The sequence below is a fragment of the Staurois parvus genome, unplaced genomic scaffold (genome assembly GCF_062004578.1).
Source record: "Staurois parvus isolate SC_StPar_1 unplaced genomic scaffold, SC_StPar_1.0 ptg000814l, whole genome shotgun sequence".
Taxonomy (NCBI): domain Eukaryota; kingdom Metazoa; phylum Chordata; class Amphibia; order Anura; family Ranidae; genus Staurois; species Staurois parvus.
The window spans coordinates 2,144,723-2,166,382 of record NW_028318610.1 but is presented as its reverse complement, the minus strand read 5'-3'; the positions used below and the strand labels follow the sequence as shown (position 1 = coordinate 2,166,382).

Sequence of the window (21,660 nt, the reverse complement as noted above, 5' to 3'; positions counted from 1 at the left end):
TCATGGATTTGTTAGAATGTGTGATATTCAAAAAGCCGAAGCATTGACAGGCATTCCAGCAACCTCTGAGCTGGTTTTAAAATGAGAGAAAACTGCTCATCCTTGCTTGGGCCCTGATTCCGTAGACGTATATTCCTCTACATAATGAAAATGTAACAACATTTTAGTACACTCTAAAAAATTGCAAGGTTGCTAAAGATGTAATCGGTACTTTGGGAGGGGCTTTAAAGACACAGCAGCGTATCTAGGAGGACCCGATAATTTCTAGTTGTGTGCTTGTAAAGGACATCATTTATATTACAATACTTTCTTCTACTAAATTTGTCTCCTAAACACATGGCAGTCTTTGCTACAGTGCTTTAAAAATGTATTTCATTGGTTTCTTATGCAATCTATATCATGGGTGCTACTCTTCATACAGCACCACACCTTGATTCCTAATATAATATGTTGTAGTGATTAATAGCTACTTAGAATATTCAGGAACCAGTCTGGATCCTAACGTGTCATTTAACTGGTAAATATTCATATTGGGAAGCCTGTCTGTTGTGCACTGAAATACAGTATGTTCATTTCTATTTATATTCTTTAAATAATTCATACACTGAAAAAAATGCATACTTATAATAACACCACAAATTATTATTATAATTAGTAAATATTCTCACTTTGGTGAAGAGCTTAATAAAATGCATCCAGGGGCGGACTGACCATTTGGAAACTCGGGCACTGCCCGAGGGCCCGGGGTCAGTAGGGGGCCCCATGACATGCCCCTGGTACCTTTATCATAGGCTTTTTTTAGTTTGGGCAAGGACACAGGGGCCCCATTATCCCCTATTGCCCGGGGGCCCCATGAGTTGTCAGTCCGCCCCTGTATGCATCATAATATATATTGAATTGTAGGTGTCCTCATCCCTAATACACCCCTAGTTTCTCCACTGTAGTTGGCATGTGCAGCTGGAGGGAGATGTCAAGAGTTGGTTGGCTGGCTACGCTGCATCCAGGTGACCCAGGATGCCATCTTGGGTCACGCAGAGTTTTCTTTAGTCCCTTCCCTCCAGGATCTGAAACACATTTGCAAAGTGGCTAGAATAGGGAGAACATACCCTTCTGTCTGGGACAGCATTATCAGCTGGGAGAGATTCCTGGGGAGTAGGGAAAGTTCAGGGCCTATATCCGCAACCTCTTTGGGTTGGACCAGTCAGGTTATATTCAGCCTTCCTTGTCAGTTGCTTTCTTAATTTCAGGCCTACTCTCATTGGCTGTAAGTTCCTGATCAGGTGGCTTCCCTGCCTGGCTGTTGTACTGTTGCCAGTTCTTTAATACATCAGTTACTGCATACTGGGCCTCTGTGTGTTTTCTGCCACTGCACCATGCTGCCAAACACAACCTGAAATAATGTGGAAAAATAGGACACTATTACTGGCACACCCACAAACAAAGAAAAGCGATTTCTCATAAAGCCTTATAAAACCACATTTTTATTTATCAGTCAAGATCATCCCTTTACAATAAAAGCAGGTTAGATATATGTAAATTTCCTTTATAACAGCTATGCAACATTTTATCCAACACAACAAACACTTTACTCCGGCGCTAGGGAAGGACTCAGTAGACCCAATAGGAATGTTCTGGAATTTTCTGGAATATGCACTGCTTGCTGCCCTCAACAGACCGGGGTGGTCCGAATACAGTGGATACAAATGGAGAAACAGAAAAAGGGCGCACCGACCTAGTGCATTATCGTTTAAAATAATTGATTAAAGAAACAAAAATAGGTATCATACTCACAATGGACATAATAACACAGGCATGTCAAACTGAACAAGGTGTATGATCCAAACAACATCTGAGTCCATACGATGGAACCCTGGATGACCAACTGGCTAACGCGTTTCGAGGACACTGGTTGGTTGGCTCTGAGGAAGAGGTTGTGTCCTCGAAACGCGTTAGCCAGTTGGTCATCCAGGGTTCCATCGTATGGACTCAGATGTTGTTTGGATCATACATCTTGTTCAGTTTGACATGCCTGTGTTATTATGTCCATTGTGAGTATGATACCTATTTTTGTTTCTTTAATAAATTATTTTAAACGATTATGCAACCTTTTATGACACATATTTTTTCCAGAGGCAGGTCTACATTTTCCATGGTTTATAGCTTCTTCTTCAAGACCCAGTACATCACATTTAAAGTTACATTATTAATATTCCAAACTTTTTGCCAGCACAGTTTGAAAAAAAGTATCTAAAAAGTATATTAATAAATATCACCAATCACAAATAATTTATAATTCATTGCACATGATTTCTGAGTTACTAACAAAGTACCTACAGTAAATAAGTAAATATTATGGTTGTTATGGTTGTTATGATATATGGGCTTATTTACTAAAAAGAAGTTGACAATATTCACACAACAAATTGTGTAAATATTCACTTCAGTTATCCAGTCATGTATAGGTAAAGAATTTAAAGAAGGATTTAACGATTGGATTTGCAGTGATTATTCATACAATATTTTGTGTGAACATCCTCAAATCATTTAGTAAATTAGCCTTGAAGAAAAAAAAAAAGTAACAGAAATGGATAAAGGACCGTGTAAAGTGTTCACAACCTAGGAAGTCCAAAAAGACAAGCACAGAAGATAAAGACATGTTGATAGCAAAAAAAGATGCTTTGTTGGCAAAAAACAAACAAAACAAACATCAGAAATAAAATATGAATTTGTTTAACCAAGAGTGATTCAGTTTTTATCTAAAACCTTGCTCTTTCTATTATTTTTTTTGTAATGTTAATGGTTTCCACACACGTTGGTCATATCTATGAAAATGTGGAACTAAACCAGAAACCATCATAAACTGAAAATTCTATTTAATTCGTTTTTAATATTTAAAGCAAACTCACTCATCCTTCCATGTCTCAATGCTTTATTTTGCTGAGAAATCACTTTGAAAAACACCTCCTAGCATTTCTAAACAGCTCATCCACTCCCTCATCATATCACGACTCGACTACTGCAACTCCCTCCTCACTGGCCTGCCTCGCCACTGGCTATCCCCGCTTCTGTCCATCCTGAATACGGCTGTCAGACTCATTCACCTTTCCAACCGCTCCGTTTCCGCCACCCCCCTCTGCCAATCCCTCCACTGGCTTCCGATTGCGCAACGGATCAAATTCAAAATCCTAACACTGACGTACAAAGCCGTCCACCATACTGCCCCGAACTACATCACTGACCTAATATCCAAGTACCACCCAACACACACACTCCGCTCCTCACAAGACCTCCTTCTCTCTAGTTCCCTGGTCTCCTCCTCCCATGCCCACCTCCAGGACTTCTCCAGGGTGTCACCCATCCTCTGGAACTCCCTGCCCCAACCCATCAGATTATCACCTACTCTCCTCTCCTTTAGGTGCACCCTGAAAAACCATCTCCTCAGGGAAGCCTACCCCACCCCCTGCTAACCTGCCGACCTCCTCCACTCTTCCTACCACTCCATCCCCCACATCTTTCTCCTCCTGTACCACTATCCCCTCCCTCCTAGATTGTAAGCTCGAAAGAGCAGGGCCCTCAATCCCCTCATGTTTTGCATTGTATTGGTATTGTTCTGTCACATGTTCTGTCCCCCTCTGTAATGTACAGCGCTGAGCGAACTATTGGCGCTTTATTAATACTGTATAATAATAATAATTTCTAGCAGTGGTCATCTTGAGTGAGGACAGATGGCTCTTGTAGCATTTACTTCCTAGAATCTATCTGACCTTAGCTCAGGCATGCAGGAAGGAGGGTGTCCTTAGCTGAGAAAGCCCTCTGCAAGATGAAAGAAAAAAAATGCCCACAAAGCCTCTTAGGATATCTGACATAATTTTGGGCTATGCCAGAAACCAGGAAGCAACTGAATAAATGTGAAAATAAAGATTCCTATCTATTTCCAAAGGCTAGTAGCATAAGGAAATTAAAATAGGTAATATTAATTGAGAGAGTTTCTGAGATCTAATTAAACAAAACAAAGTAATCAGATTGCTTTAAAAATGTTTACTTGTTTTCAGTGAAGTTGTAGAAGTTTTTTTTTTTCAAGCAATCTTTTACATCATGCAGAAACAAAGATATACTGAATATTTGTTGAACACTCTCTTTATGTTTCCAGCTGTATTTACAATCATAATTTAGATTACATTGAAAAAAACTCACAGCAAACACATGCATGGCAAACTGAAAGGCAATACAGTATAAACATAATAAAAAAGTGATCAAATCATAAATTCAAAAGCTGCAACAGTTTTCAGTTTTATGGGACAAATAATGTGTATAACATATACAGTATGTTAGTTTGTCAGATTATATTCTGTAAATATAGCACATAGTATCTTTATTTTCAAGTCTGAGTTTTAAGTATCATCTTGTGAATAATGGAAGTGGCACTGAGAGGCTGATTACAGAGTGCTGCTAAGAATAGCTGGCAGACGTATCAAGATTTTAATCGCAGTGTGAGTTGTATTGCCCTGTGCTGCGAGAAGCAGAATAGCTGTGTTAGGCATTATAGGTAGAACATAAATTGCTGCAAGAAAAGAAGTGAAGATGCTTCTGACATTCATGGCTGTGTAGTTCAAACTATTTTTAAACTAGTACAGTAGACCAGGGGCGGACTGACAACTCATGGGGCCCCCGGGCAATAGGGGATCATGGGGCCCCTGTGTCCTTGCCCAAACTAAAAAAAGCTTATGAAAAAGGTACCAGGGGCATCTCATGGGGCCCCCTACTGACCCCGGGCCCTCAGACAGTGCCCGAGTTTCCAAATGGTCAGTCCGCCCCTGCAGTAGACTCATTTTATGGGATTGAATAGGTTTATGGCTTTTGATTTATACATTTGTTCAGACACCTATTTATCAAGGGTAGTAATTGTAATTTAGCTAAGGCAGGGTTATGGTTGGTAGTGTATATATTTATAGAGGGTCCACACAGGAGCATTATTATCAGAATGGTGCTACTCCTAGATTGTAAGCTCGAAAGAACAGGGCCCTCGATCCCCTCATGTTTTGCATTGTATTGGTATTGTTCTGTCACATGTTCTGTCCCCCTTTGTAATGTACAGCGCTGAGCGAACTATTGGCGCTTTATAAATACTGTATAATAATAATAAATAATACTCATGAGAATTTAGCCAGTTACCCCCTTCCTGTCCGGACACTTTTACCCCTTTCCTGTCCAGGGCAATTTCCAGCTTTCAGCGCTATCACACTTTGAATGACAATTGCGCGGTCATGCAACACTGTACCCATATGAATTTACCATTTTTTTGAGACAGATAAAGCTTTATTTTGGTTGTATTTATTCACCGCTGGGATTTTTATTTTTTTTGCTATGTAAATGAAAAAGTCCAAAAATTTTGAAAAAAAGTGTTTTTCTTATAAAATTTTGCAAATAAATAATATTTCATCATAAATCTTGGCCAAAATGTATTCCGTTATCTTTTTAGTAAAAAAAAATAATAAGCCAAATTAGTTTATAACCAAAAATTATCATTTTTAAACATTTTTTTTACATTTTTATTTTATTTTTTTGTATTATTATATATGTTTTTTTGTTTTTTTTACATACTGTCACCCTGACAGTACAGTGTCACCATGGTGACACTGTACTACTTGTGGGGGGGGGGGGGGTGATGAACATTTTTTTTTTTTTTTACACTGATTGCTTTTACACCTATATAGGATGTAAAAACAATCATTTCTCTTTCTCTCTGTCTGCATTCTTGCAGCCATTGAGAACTACTGAGTGAGCTGTGATTGGTCACAGCTTGTCACATGGTACAAGGCTGTTGTGAATAGCCTTGTACCATGTGACCTCTGTGATCATTTACAGATTTCACACGTAGCAAGCAATGATGTCACAAGTGACATCTTGCTTACTACTTTGCATGTGATCACTGAGTGGCCAATCAGTGATCACATGATCAGGACCTCGTACAGAGGTCCCGTCCGATGATCGGTATTTCACTGTGTCCGGAGGACACAACGGGCACTGGATCACTGGGAGCGCGTACAGCTAGAAATGGCGGGTGCCGTTTATGAACGGCAACCCGCCCCTGGAGTGCCACCGTCTTGCCGTTTATAAACAGTAGACATACTGCAAGTGGTTAACTGTACTGTAGATTTTAGGTACACCTGTCATGAGAGAGCTATCTGGGCTGCAATTCCTGACTTTGCCTTCTGGAATATGAAGTCCCTGGTTGTCATACTGGTGCATTGGCTTCAGTTTATTCTTAGAATAGGTTCACACTGTAGCTGTCACAAATAAAAAAAAAAAACTTGACCATGCGGTGCTCCCCCCTGGCTTTGTTACTTCACAGTATACTGTGAATGGGAAAACTACAAATTCCAACAGCCTTTTCAGCTGTTGGCTTGTAGTTCTCAATGAACTACTATGGCGCTGTTGAGCTCTGTAGTAATTCATTCATTCTCCCTGTCAGAGTGTATCTCCTTGCCCGTACGAGGTATGGGCACACAGATATTATTATTATTATTATTATTACTACGAGTTTATATAGCGCCAAAGGGTTTGCTCAGCGCTGTAGGTCTGCTGGAGCCTTGCACGGCGCCAGCAACCTGCCGATCGCTGGTGCAATGCTTTCCAGGAAAAACAAAAAATAGTAAATGCATTTTCTTTTACCAGCAAAAAAAATTAGCATTCAATATTTTTTGCTAAAAGGTGAACTTGTCCTTTAACCTCCCTGGCGGTCTGATTATTTCAGATTTTTGGTGCTGAAAGCGGTACCATTATTCTGCATGGAAATAGGTTTTTTTTTTATTGTAGGCTGTAATTTTTAGGAATAACTCCCTGAAATCTGTCCGAACAAGAGTCTAGTAAACATCCCGGGTATGTTAAAACTTGAAACACAAAATCATAAATTATAATTTAATAAATAATCATAAAAATAATAATATAATAATAATACATTTAATTTAATAATATAATCAAACCAAAAACACTGAAATGTGAAATATAGCGCCAAGTTCGCACATCGCTGAGCAAAGTCGCAAAATCGTTTTCATTGTTTGATGATGAATTTCCCCCACGAATCATTATCACTCAATTCTGCAAGTGGTTCTGATTTACTATCGCTGTTCTCTAGCCGGTCTAAAACCGCTTTTGACCTAAAGGGACGCTTTTTGGACGCCATGGACATTTTCATCAGTTTCATCAGTTTCCAGGCAATAAGAACAGTAAAAATGCAGGCAGATCACAGGACAAAGCACTCGGGACAAAATGTATGTGAAATGGTTTGATACAGGAATGTTTTACTATGTGATTTTAGTGATTTTAGTGAATGTCACTTTTTGTCATTTTTGAATTTCCCGCCGTTCCGTCCCCCGTACGTCCCGACGCTCACAGGGGACGGAACCCAGATGATAGATGCCGGCATCCGCTGGATTACATTGTCGGGGACACTGCAGGAGGGACATCGCGGGAGCGCAGGACAAGGTAAGTGATCGAGGGATCGTGGAACAGCGCCGCATGGTATTCCCGAGTGTAGCTCGGGGTTACCGCTTGTGGTACTGAAACCTTACCCCGAGCTACACTCGGGAATACCGCCAGGGAGGTTAAAATAATGAAAGCAACCTACCAACCACAGCTTATGTATTTACATTGTTGCCATGACTTTTTTTAAACTTTTTTTATTGAGAATAAAAGTTGTTGAAATTTCTAGCATATTTCCTTGTGTTGGCTATTGGTAACAGACTCTTGGGCCTGGCTTGGCAGTTAAAAGATCATTTGATGCTTAACCTCTCTGGCGGTATTCCCGAGTGTAGCTCGGGGTAAAGTCTCTGTACCAAAAGCGGTAACCCCCCGAGCTACACTCGGGCTTACCATGCGGCGTTGCATAGGGAGTCCCTGCAGAGCTTACCTTGTCCTTCGCTCCCGCGATGTGTCCCCTGCAGCGTCCCCGGCCATCTCCTCCGGCCGATGCCGGCATCCGGCTTCTGTGTTCCGGTCCCTGTGACGTCGGGACGTATGGGCGCCGCCGGTGGTGGGAAATTTGAAAAATTTTTTAAAAATTTCATTTTTTTTAAAACTAATTTTACATAGTAAAACATTGCTGTTTCAACCCATTTCACATATATTTTGTCCCGAGTGCTTTGTCCGGCACCCTGCCTGCATTTTGACTGTTCTTTCTGCCTGGAAACTGAGAAAAGTCCATGGTGTCCAAAAAGTGTCCCTTTAGGTCAAAATCAGTTTTAGACCAGCTAGAGAACAGCGATAGTAAATCAGAACCACTTGCAGAATTGAGTGATAATGATTTGTGGGGAAATTCATCATCAGACACTGAAAACAATTTTGCGACTTTGCTCAGCGATGTGCAAACTTGGCGCTATATTTCAAATTTCAGTGTTTTTGGTTTGATTATATTATTGACTTAAATGTATTATTATATTATTTTTTATGATTATTTATTAAATTATAATTTATGATTTTGTGTTTCAAATTTTATCCTACCCGGGATGTTTAATAGACTCTTGTTCGGATAGATTTCAGTGAGTTATTCCTAAATATTACAGCCTACAATAAAAAAACTACATATTTCCATGCAAAATAATGGTACCGCTTTCAGCACCAAAAATCTGAAATAATCATACCGCTAGGGAGGTTAACTAATAACAAAGAAACTCTAAAAAAGACACCATCCTGTAAAGCAGCGGTTCTCAACCTGGGGGTCGCGACCCCTTTGGGGGTCGAACGACCATTTCCCAGGGGTCGCCTAAGACCATCGGAAAACACATATTTCCGATGGTCTTAGGAACCGAGACACCGCTCCTCTGACTCAGTCGATGTGTGGGCGGGATGACACGCTGCCCTGTCACCTGGCCACACCTCCGGGATCCCTCAACAACTCCGCCTCCTCGCCGCTGATTGGCCACCGGAACTGTAGCTCAGGAGAGGCACACAGGCGGCCAATCACCGGCGAGGAGGTGGAGCTTGGAGAGGAGGAGCCGAGCGGCAGCGCGCGTAGATCTAAGAAGATCGAGGGAACTGCCGGAGTAAGTGAAGAGGAGAGCGGCCAGAGAAGGAAGACAGCTGACAGGTAAGTGAGAGAGCGAGCCCAGGCTAGAGCAGGGGTCAGCAAGGTAAGTATCCTTGGTGTCAGTGGGAGGAATAGTGCCCCATCATTTGTGTGACTAATACCAACAATGGGGCACTATTTCTCCAACTGACACCAATAATGGGGCACTATTTCCTCCCCCCCCCGCACTGACACCAATGATGGGGCACTGTTCCTCCCCCCCACTGACACCAACGATGGGGCACTATTCCTCCCCCCCACTGACACCAACGATGGGGCACTATTCCTCCCCCCCACTGACACCAACGATGGGGCACTATTCCTCCCCCCACTGACACCAAGAATGGGGCACTATTCCTCCCCCCACCGACACCAACGATGGGGCACTATTCCCCCCCCTGACCCCAAAGATGGGGCACTATTTCCCCCTCCACCACACTGACATCAATGATGGGGCACTATTCCCCCCACTGACACCAACGATGGGGCACTATTCCCCCCACTGACACCAACGATGGGGCACTATTCCCCCCACTGACACCAACGATGGGGCACTATTCCCCCCACTGACACCAACGATGGGGCACTATTCCCCCCACTGACACCAACTATGGGGCACTATTCCCCCCACTGACACCAACGATGGGGCACTATTCCTCCCACTGACACCAACGATGGGGCACTATTCATCCCACTGACATCAGTGATGGGGCACTACTCCTTCCACTGACACCAATGACATGGCACTAGTCCTCCCACTGCAAAATTACAGTTATGAAGTAGCAACGAAAATAATTTTATGGTTGGGGGTCACCACAACATGAGGAACTGTATTAATGGGTCGCGGCATTAGAAAGGTTGAGAATCACTGCTGTAAAGAGTCTCACTTGCTCCTATCATATACTTCCATTTCACTTATGGGTCACTGCAGGATGTAAAAGTACTTTTGTCACGCAAATTATCTGGTGATAGTGGACCTGGTCAGTACTCAACTGTATGATCTGATTTTTGCCAGAAAAACTGACCTGCTTCTAAGGACTGTGTAGAGTTTGAAGAACTAATAATAGTGATGTTAATGCACTTACTGACAACAGCACCTTTGTTTTTTTTTAGCAAAGCCGTGATGGACTTTCTGGTAGACCTGTGCAGCCAATACCACTTGAATCCCGCTCAACACGCTCTAGAAGCTCGTTCTGGAGCATCACAGCAACCTTTTCTTTTAAGGCCAAACACTCTTATTGGAACTTTGGATTTACAAACAATTTTTCTGAAGGAGAAAGTGACAGAAGTGAAAGTCAGAAAACCGGCTCCAAAGATTCCTGAGGTGAGAGGTTCAGATGTTTTATGTTAAAGCAAGTAAATACCTCAACTCCAGTTAGTGATACTAAACAAATGTATTTTTTGCTCCATAAGACGCACCTAGGTTTTAGAGGAGGATAACAAGGGAAAAAATATTCTGAACCAATGGACTGCAGACATAGTACAGGAAATGACCAGAGATTGTTGATGTACTACAGGAAAAGAATAGAGACTGCAGACATAGTACAGGAGATGACCAGAGACTGCAGACACAGTACAGGAGATGACCAGAGACTGCAGACATAGTACAGGAGATGACCAGAGACTGCAGACATAGTACAGGGGATGACCAGAGACTGCAGACATAGTACAGGAGATGACCAGAGACTGCAGACATAGTACAGGGGATGACCAGAGACTGCAGACATAGTACAGGAGATGACCAGAGACTGCAGACATAGTACAGGAGATGACCAGAGACTGCAGACATAGTACAGGAAATGACCAGAGATTGTTGATGTACTACAGGAAAAGAATAGAGACTGCAGACATAGTACAGGAGATGACCAGAGACTGCAGACATAGTACAGGAGATGACCAGAGACTGCAGACACAGTACAGGAGATGACCAGAGACTGCAGACATAGTACAGGAGATGACCAGAGACTGCAGACATAGTACAGGGGATGACCAGAGACTGCAGACATAGTACAGGAGATGACCAGAGACTGCAGACATAGTACAGGAGATGACCAGAGACTGCAGACACAGTACAGGAGATGACCAGAGACTGCAGACACAGTACAGGAGATGACCAGAGACTGCAGACACAGTACAGGAGATGACCAGAGACTGCAGACACAGTACAGGAGATGACCAGAGACTGCGGACACAGTACAGGAGATGACCAGAGACTGCGGACACAGTACAGGGGATGACCAGAGACTGCGGACAGTACAGGGGATGACCAGAGACTGCGGACATAGTACAGGAGATGGCCAGAGAGCAGCTACAGTTTTTTCAGTCAGCTGGAACGCCACTTTAAGGGGCAGCTGCTTTGGGCCCTGCACTGCTGACTTGGACTCTTTCTCTCTTCTGCCACAGAAGAGCTGAGCGGCCAGTCCGGTATTCTAACATAGCGGCGGGGGGGGGGGGGGGGGGGAGGCCGGGTCAATATTCGCTCCGTAAGACGCACAGATATTTCCCCCCATTTTGTTTCTGTCTGATAAAACTAATTTGGCATCTGTTGATGTCTGTTTCTGCAGACTCACTTTTACTGCTCATGTTCCATTGGAGAACTGCCATATTACACACGTTGATACACGTTACCAAACACTGTTCACTTTGCAGACTTTCCGAAATTCAGAGAGGCAGGCTAACCAGACTTCCCCAGTTATAAATGAAAGCCCAAATAACAGAGAGGATAATCTAAATGACTTACATTATGTGCAGAGAAGCTTGTGTTCCAGGGGCCAGCATAGTAAGAAGTGATGCTTTTCCATGTGCTTCCTTGAATGTCTGGCAGACAACTTAATTGAACAAGCTTCTAACCCAGGGGTGGGCAAACTTTTTGACTTGAGGGCCGCAATGGGTTCATATATTGGACCCAGGGGCCGGACCAAGAGTAGATGAATGATGTGTATGTGTCATCCATAGTAAGTATACAGTTGCAAGAAAAAGTATGTGAACCCCTTGGGATTACTTGGAGTTTTGCATGAATTGGGCATAAAATGTGCTCTGAATGTCATCTAAGTCACAACAATAGAAGAACACAGTCTGCTGAACATAATACTACACAAACATTAGATGTTGCCATGGTTTAATTGCACATAACATGTAAACATTCACAGTGCAGGGAGGAAAAAGTATGTGAGGCCCTAGCTTAATGACTTCTCCCAGAGCTAATTGGAGCCAGGAGTGAGCCAACCTTGACTCCAATCAGTGTGATGATATTGGATGTGTTGCTGACAGCTGTCCTGCCCTTAAAAAACACACACCTGTTTTGGGTTTACTGGTTTCAAGAAGCACTGTGTGATGTGAACCATGCCTCTCAGAAAAGAGCTCTCAGAAGACCTACCATCAAGAATTGTTGACTTGCATGAAGCTGGAAAGGGTTTCAAAAGTATCTCCAAAAGCCTTGATGTTCATGTGTCCACGGTAAGACAGACTGTCTACAAATGGAGAAAGTTTAGCACTGTTGCTACTCTCCCTAGGCATGGTCGTCCTGTAAAAATGACTGCAAGAGCACAGCGCAGAATGCTGCATGAGGTAAAGAAGAATCCCAGAGTGTCAGCTAAAGACCTACAGAAATCTCTGGCACATGCTAACATTTTTGTTGACACATCTACAATAAGGAAAACATTAAACAAGAATGGAGTACATGGGAGGACACCACGGAGGAAGCCATTGCTGTCCAAAAAGAAGATTGCAGCACGTTTGAAGTTTGCAAAAGAGCACCTGGATGTTCCACAGCACTACTGGCAAAATATACTGTGGACAGATGAAACCAAGATTGAGTTGTTTGGGAAGAACACACAACACTATGTGTGGGGAAAAAAAGGCACAGCACACCAACATCAAAACCTCATCCGACTGTGAAACATGGCGGAGGGAGCATTATGGTTTGGGGCTGCTTTGCTCCCTCAGGGCCTGGATGGATTGTTGTCATTGATGGGAAAATGAATTCCAGAGTTTATCAAGACATTTTGCAGGAAAACGTACGACCATCTGTCCGCCAACTGAAGCTCCGCAGAGGATGGGTGATGCAACAGGACAATGACCCAAAGCATACAAGTAATTCAACAAAACAATGGCTGCAAGAGTACAGAATACGCCTTCTGGAGTGGCCCAGTCAGGGTCCTGACCTCAACCCGATTGAAATGCTGTGGCATGACCTTAAGAGAGCGATTCACACCAGACATCCCAAGAATATTGCTACACTGAAACAGTTTTGTGAAGAGGAGTGGTCCAAAATGACTCCAGATCGTTGGGGAGGTCTGATCTGCAATTACAGGAAATGTTTGGTTGAGGTTATTGCTGCCAAAGGAGGGTCAACCAGTTATTAAGTCCAAAGGTTCACTTACTTTTTCCTCCCTGCACTGTGAATGTTTACATGTTATGTGCAATTAAACCATGGCAACATCTAATGTTTGTGTAGTATTATGTTCAGCAGACTGTGTTCTTCTATTGTTGTGACTTAGATGACGTTCAGAGCACATTTTATGCCCAATTCATGCAAAACTCCACGTAATCCCAAGGGGTTCACATACTTTTTCTTGCAACTGTAGTAATATTCCCCCATAGTAAGCATAGTAATTAATCCCCCATATAGTAATTCATCCCCCATAGTAATTCATCCCCCATATAGTAATTCATCCCCCATAGTAATTCATCCCCCATATAGTAATTCATCCCCCATATAGTAATTCATCCCCCATAGTAATTCATCCCCCATATAGTAATTCATCCCCCATAGTAATTCATCCCCCATATAGTAATTCATCCCCCATATAGTAATTCATCCCCTATAGTAATTCATCCCCCATATAGTAATTCATCCCCCATATAGTAATTCATCCCCCATAGTAATTCATTCCCCATATAGTAATTCATCCCCCATATAGTAATTCATCCCCCATATAGTAATTCATCCCCCATAGTAATTCATCCCCCATATAGTAATTCATCCCCCATATAGTAATTCATCCCCCATATAGTAATTCATCCCCCATAGTAATTCATCCCCCATATAGTAATTCATCCCCCATAGTAATTCATCCCCCATATAGTAATTCATCCCCTATAGTAATTCATCCCCCATATAGTAATTCATCCCCCCTATAGTAATTCATCCCCCCTATAGTAAGTCACCCCCCATATTAAGTCCCCAAGTCCCCCCTGTGTCAATTCACTTACCTTTGCTCCGCGCGTTCCTCTCGCTGTGTTCCCGCGCCGTTCCGCTCTTCTGGGTGGACTGTGAGAGGAGCCTAGCTCCCCTCACGTTCCTCACGCTGCCCCGCCTACACACATTCTGACAGCCGATGTTTGCCACGCTCCGCGGGCCGGATTAAAAGGTCCGCCGGGCCGTTGCCCATTGCTGTTCTAACCACTGCTCACTTAGAACTAAAATTTTGAAATAACCATTTGCCCAGATTGATCTCGCACAATAAATCTAACCTCCAATAAAGGATGATTGGCCTATAGCCCCCAACACGGATTGGCTGTTAACACTTTTATTGCAACCATCAAAAATTATCATTTTAATTCTTACAAACTGATTCACGTAGGAACACTGTTGGTGCTCCATTGGGCAGCAGAGAGCTGCAGCAGTCTTTTGATCTGTTTGGGAAACCCAGCAGAAGTCTAATGCTCCATCATTCTAATTCCAAATTGTGCATTTGCATTGCCTAGCAAACAACACAGATACATCAGAATCACCCACATGCTTCTCTGTGCAGGCTCTACAATAACATACAGCCAGAGTTTGTTTTAGGGTGTAGCGCTGTGTGCTTGTAGAACTGCTGTATTTGATCTTCCCAAATCCCTAAATAGGTGTTTAAAATGATGAGTAGTAAATATACCCTGTGCATTCCTCTCTAGGAGATGATAGGCTTATTTTAATGGATCCCAGATTAAAGGAAAGTTTAATGTTTTCTGACTTTTGACTCATATAAAGGAAATTATATTAACAATGCTTAAGTACACATACATATTCTTTCTTTTTTTGTGAGTGTGTAAGTGGTCAAGCCCATTAACTGACAATGGCATCTATAATAATTTTAGTGTTGTAATGCAAAGTTAATAATAAACACAAGCCAGTGAAATTAGCAGGCAGCTATACCTATACTATGGGTAGTACAATGCAGTCTGCACTGAATGTAGGTCTAGATCAGTGGTACTCAACCTTCCTAATGCCGCGACCCTTTAATACAGTTCCTCATGTTGTGGTGACCCCCAACCATGAAATTATTTACCCAGTAATTATAATTCATGAGTGTCGTTTTACCTCCAATACTGCTGCTTTCAACACAGTAGCTGCTTTCAACACAGTAGCTGCTTTTAACAGAGTAGCTGCTTTCAACACAGCAGCTACTTTCTACACAGTAGCTGCTCTTTACACATCGGAAATATGTGTTTTTGCCGATGGTCTTAGGCGACCCCTGTGAAAGGGTTTTTCGACCCCCAAAGGGGTCGCGACCCACAGGTTGAGAACCACTGGTCTAGATTAAACTCATCATACAGTTTAAGAGTATACTTCCTTAGTAGTACAGGATCACATACATTAGAGTCTGAATTCTACTGGTTCTAGGAGCAATAAACAGTTTATTAATATGTCACGCAATATATATATATATATATATATATATATATATATATACTCAGGGGCGGACTGACCATTTGGAAACTCGGGTACTGCCTGAGGGCCCGGGGCCAGTAGGGGGCCCCATGAAATGCCCCTGGTACCTTTTTCATAGGCTTTTTTGAGTTTGGGCAAGGACACAGGGGCCCCATGATCCCCTATTGCCCGGGGGCCCCATTAGTTGTCAGTCCGCCCCTGTATATACTGTATATACGCTATATTGTCAAAATCATTGGATTCAGGTGTTCCAATCACCTCCATGGCCACAGGTGTATGAAATCAAGCAACTAGGCATGCAGACTACTTGTACAAACATTTGTGAAAGAATGGGTCACTCTCAGGAACTAAGTGAATTCAAGCGTGGTACTGTGATAGGTTACCACCTGTGCAATAAGTCCATCCATAAAATTTCCTTAGTGCTAAATATTCCACGGTCAAATGTTAGTGCTATTATATCAAAGTGGAAGCAACTGGGAATGACAGCAACTCAGCCATGAAGTGGTAGGCCCCATAAAATGACAGAGAGGGGTCAGTGCATGTTCTCAGAAATTGCCACCTGTCTGCAGAGTCAATAGCTAAAGACCTTCAAACTTCATGTGGCCTTCAGGTTAGCACAACAACAGTTCATAGAGATCTTCAGGGAATGGATTTCCATGGCCGAGCAGCTGCATCTAAGCCTTACATTACCAAGTGCAATGCAAAGTGGTCGGATCCAGTGGTGTAAAGCACGCCACCACTGGACTCTAAAGCAGTGGAGACGTGTTCCCTGGAATGACAAAATCATGCTTCTCTATCTGGCAATCCGATGGACATGTCTGGGTTTGGCGGTTGCCAGGAAAACGGTACTTACTTGACTACATTGTGCCAAGTGTAAAGTTTGGTGGAGGGGGGATTATTATGTGGGGTTGTTTTTCAGGGGTTGGAATTTGCCCCTTAGTTCCAGTGAAAAGAACTATTAAGGCGTCAGCATACCAAGACATTTTGAACAATTTCATGCTCTCAACTTTGTGGGAACAGTTTGGGGATGGCCCCTTCCTGTTGTAACATGACTGCGCACCAGTGTGCAAAGCATGGTCCATAAAGACATGGATGAGCGAGTTTGGGGTGGAGGAAGTTGACTGGCCTGCACAGAGGCTTGACCTCAACCCAATAGAACACCTTTGGGATGAATTTGGGATGAATTAGAGCAGAGACTGCGAGCCAGGCCTTCTTGTCCAACATCAGTGCCTGACCTCACAAATTTGCTTCTGGAAGAATGGTCACACATTCCCATAGACACCCTCCTAAACCTTGTGGACAGCCTTCCCAGAAGAGTAAATTGTAGCAATAATGAGCGCTCTCAGATAGCAGCTGATACACTCGGGTAACCACATAAAACCTTCAGTATAAAATAAGTAATAATAAAGTGCAGCGCTAAATAAATCAGTGAAAGTAAAGTCCCAATATAATTCAATACACAATCGGTGTTGTGAATAGTGCCAGTCAGTGTATCCTTTTTACGTAGTGCTCCATGCAAATGTTAAAATTATGCCCTTACCAGAAGTGCATAGATTATGCGCATTGATAAATCAGAGTAGTAAGGTATGCGTCTGGGACATCCGTCTCCAATTGGGCAGCTCCGCAGTAAGTGGATGATGTCTGCTCCAGATGTCTCCTTAGGGATGAGCAGGGTCAGCCACCTGATTACAGGAATTCCCCCTCTTTGGATATTGAAGAACTTCCCAGGTTCTGCATACTTAAAGCCTCCGTATAGGAGTCATAAGAAAAGTGCTCATAGCGTAATATTGCCAGGAAATTGAATTTATTACTGCAGCAAGTTTCACAATAAAAAGTAATAAAAAGGTACACTGACCAGTAATATGAGTAGCTGCCGGACCAGTTTATGGCTCCGGTGGTTAAAAATCACAGCGTATTGACTCCTTAGGCCTTTCGTGCAACTGCACATCTTCAGAGGAATGTCAACACTGATTCCCTCTTCCCAGAAGAGCTGAAGTTGTTATAGCTGCAAAGGGTTGGCCAACTCAGTATTGAACCCTACGGACTAAGACTGGGATGCCATTAAAGTTCATGTGCGTGTAAAGGCAGACGTATATATATATTTACACTAAGTATTGGGACGTCTGCCTTTACACCACTGCATTCGACTCTTTGCATTGCACTTGGTGATGTAAGGCTTGGATGCAGTGGCCATGGAAACCCATTCAATGAAGCTCTCTATGCACTGTTGATGTGCTAATGTGAAGGCCACATGCAGTTTGGAGGTCTTTAGCTATTGACTCTGCAGACAGTTGGCGACTTCTGCGTACTGTGCGCTTCAGCATGCACTGACCCCGCTCTGTCATTTTACGTGACCTACCACTTTGTGGCTGAGTTTTTTTTTTTGTTTTTTTTTTTAAATTGAAATATTTATTGATTTTCCAGTGGCTGAGTTATTGCTGTTCCCAGTTGCTTACACTTTGTTATAATACCACTAATAGTTGACCGTGGAATATTTAGTAGCAGGGAAATAGGTTGCAACCTATCACAGTATCACGCTTGAATTCACTGAGCTCCTGTGAGCGACCCATTCTTTCACAAATGTTTGTAGAAGCAGTCAGCATGCCTAGGTGCTTGAGTTTATACACCTGTGGCCATGGAGGTGATTGGAACACCTAAATCCAATGATCTTGAGGGGTATCCCATGTCTTTTGGCAATATAGTGTACATACATATTTATCTTAATTTTTTGATATTTACAAGACTTAGAGAGCAATTGGGCAGTATGTGAGATGTCTTCCAGAAAATTCCATTAAACAAAGTTGCACAGTTTTTCTGTTTTTGTGAGATTTTGCTTCATTCCCAACAGTCTATATTGGGGTCTATGTATATTGTTACATTCTATAAGTGTAACAAAATATACATAGTTACACTTATATTTAAAACATGTACGTACTTTGACACCCCCTGATCTCTATCAGTGGGGTATCAAAGCATGTGCATGTTTTAAATATAAGTGTAACTATGTATATTTATTTGCAAGAGTTCTTCTGGCAGTTGGATTGTTGGAAAGAAGCACATCAGTTTATAACTCTCTTGAAAACTGTACAGAACAAACTAATTTCCCAGCTTTCAGCCCTGGTAGCCAACAAAGCTAATCTAATTAAAACATAGAGCTCTCATTGACATACTATAAATTTTCAAATGTATGTAAAAACCATACTCACTACATAGTGTTGCAAATGTGCTTCTACAAACATTTGTTTAGGGTAAGGGAATATGTTAGCACACGATCATGTTTTAGACCAGTGTTTATCATCCTTTTTTGCAGTCCGGGCATCCTTTAAAAGCATGCAAAATCTTGAGGCACCCCAGTTTAAAGTGTAAAATACATAAAAGTTACTTATGAAAAGGAATCTGAGTTTGAAATAAAGCATACAAACTCCTTGATGAAAATATCTTCACTTAAGATGCCCCCCTTTCACATCAGAGGTCCTCCCATCACATCAGAGGTCACCCATTACATCTGGATCATGCTTTCACATCAGAGGCCGCCCCCCCCATCAAATCAGAGTCCCCCCTTCACATCAGAGTTACTCCCTCACATCAGAGGCCACATCACATTAAAGTTCCTCTATACATGAAAGCCCGTCATTCATCAGAGGTGATCAGAGGCTGCCTGCATATAAGTCCTCCCATCACATCAAAATCCACCCATCACAGAACCCCTCAATCACACAATCCCCCTATCACAGAGCCCTCTAGTCAGACAGCCCCCCCCCATCAGGAAGCCCCCCCAATTACACACTCCCCCCATCATAGAGCCTCCTATCACACAGTCCCCTTTTCATATCAGAGCCCTACCCTTTGGCATCAGCAGCATGGCAGAGGGCAGGAGGTGGGGGAGGTCTGGCAGCATGGCAGAGGGCATGAGGTGGGGTAGGTCTGCAGAAGTGAGACTTTCTTCTCCTGAAATCTGGGGACGGCCCTACATGCTGAGTGACCTGGTTCAGAGTCATGTGTTGCCATGGTGTAAGCAAGCTGACCACCATTATCATAGCAATGAATGAAGGCACGTGTCCTGGCCCTATAGTGTCACTGGTTGTTAGGGGTCTGGCTTCGAGCCTGCCTGCACAATGATAATTCATGCTGATCAGGAGCAAACTGGGTCTCCTGCTTTCGGCACCCTGGGGGAACCGTTATAGCACCTTGGTCAAGGAAAACACTGTTTTCCAAGACAAGCACTTGCTTGTGTTTCAGCATGTCTCTGCTTTTTTTGTTTTGGATACTGCAAGCAATTTCAGCAGATGTTGAAGTCTGTGAGCACATCCTGACATCTTTAAGAGAAGTCTTTAGGAATGATTCTTTCACTTCTTAATGCCTGTATAGAATTTGGGAAGCATTTACGAAGCATTTTCTCTGGTCTTAAAGGCAATGGTCAACTTAGTAAGGTTTTAAAAAAATCAAGTTATGCTGCCAAAACTTAATACATTTATGGAGAATTTGGTAAGTTCTAAAACACAAAAACTCTGTGAGCTAGCCCAAAGGGACCATCAAACATTTATTTATTTATTTCAGGTACTTATATAGCGCCATCAATTTACGCAGCACTTTACATACATATATTGTGCATTCACATCAGTCCCTAACTCTCAAGGGGCGTACAATCTAAGGTCCTTAACTCACATTCATACATACACATACTTTCTAATTTTCATGTTCAGCTGCTACATTATTTAAGGAAATATAGCCTTTATCAACTGGAAAACATCTGGGGCCTTACTCATTTGAAATTCGTAGAGCTGAATATTAGGATTATTGTTACTGCATTACTAGGATTCCTTCTTATTCATGGTGCAAAAATTGTTTCTGTTTTTAACCATTATAACTGTTCTAACTGTCCCATAAAAAGACTTTTAAGTTTCAATCACATGACCTTCAAGCCTTTCTCATCTCTCTAAGCCATGTCTGGTTGAAAAATTGGGATGGTGCATATTCCCAGGGTCATGCTACATGCTACATGCTACATTACTATGCAAGATTGCTGTAAGTAACACCCACCAACACTTTTGTTCCAACATGACAACACCCATACTGTCAAGAACAGCTACACCACTGACAGCAGCTAAGGTGATACGGAGTGCCATGTAGCCTTCAAAAAATTTTAAAAATATCCATAGAGCAGCGATCAGAAGGGGAGGAGAAGAGTGATGCATTTTCAAGCAAGACATGATGCACTGCATGTGTACTTAGTGGCAATATGAGAATAGAATCCATCTTTAATACATTAATAGCCACATGTGGAGGAGTAAGAGGGTCACATGAGGCCCCCCAAAAAACACTAGCTAGACAAGCATGAGCTAAGTGTTAAGTGTGTTGATTTGGGAAAATTAAGAGTTCCGTATCTCTTCTAGGGTTAAAATTAAGAGTTCCGTATATCTTCTATGGTTAAAATTAAGAGTTCCGTATCTCTTCTAGGGTTAAAATTAAGAGTTCCATATCTCTTCTAGGGTTAAAATTAAGAGTTCCGTATCTCTTCTAGGGTTAAAATTAAGAGTTCCGTATATCTTCTAGGGTTAAAATTAAGAGTTCCATATCTCTTCTAGGGTTAAAATTAAGAGTTCCGTATCTCTTCTAGGGTTAAAATTAAGAGTTCCGTATCTCTTCTAGGGTTAAAATTAAGAGTTCCGTATCTCTTCTAGGGTTAAAATTAAGAGTTCCGTATCTCTTCTAGGGTTAAAATTAAGAGTTCCGTATCTCTTCTAGGGTTAAAATTAAGAGTTCCGATCTCTTCTAGGGTTAAAATTAAGAGTTCCGTATCTCTTCTAGGGTTAAAATTAAGAGTTCTGTATCTCTTCTAGGGTTAAAATTAAGAGTTCCGTATCTCTTCTAGGGTTAAATGGTAAGTGTTCAGGTAGTGGAAGTTTAAGTGTTAGGGTTGTGACTTATTGTAGAGGATACT

At 42.3% G+C, this 21,660-nt stretch overlaps 1 protein-coding gene across 1 annotated transcript in view; it reads left to right on the top strand.

The window, feature by feature from the left end:
• The window catches only part of COBL (cordon-bleu WH2 repeat protein), a 570,333-nt gene that overhangs the window by 187,623 nt on the left and 361,050 nt on the right, over positions 1 to 21,660 (top strand). Inside the window, 1 exon segment of the mRNA XM_089654939.1 lies at positions 10,178 to 10,388. Coding sequence (XP_089511065.1) covers positions 10,178 to 10,388 — 211 coding nt within the window.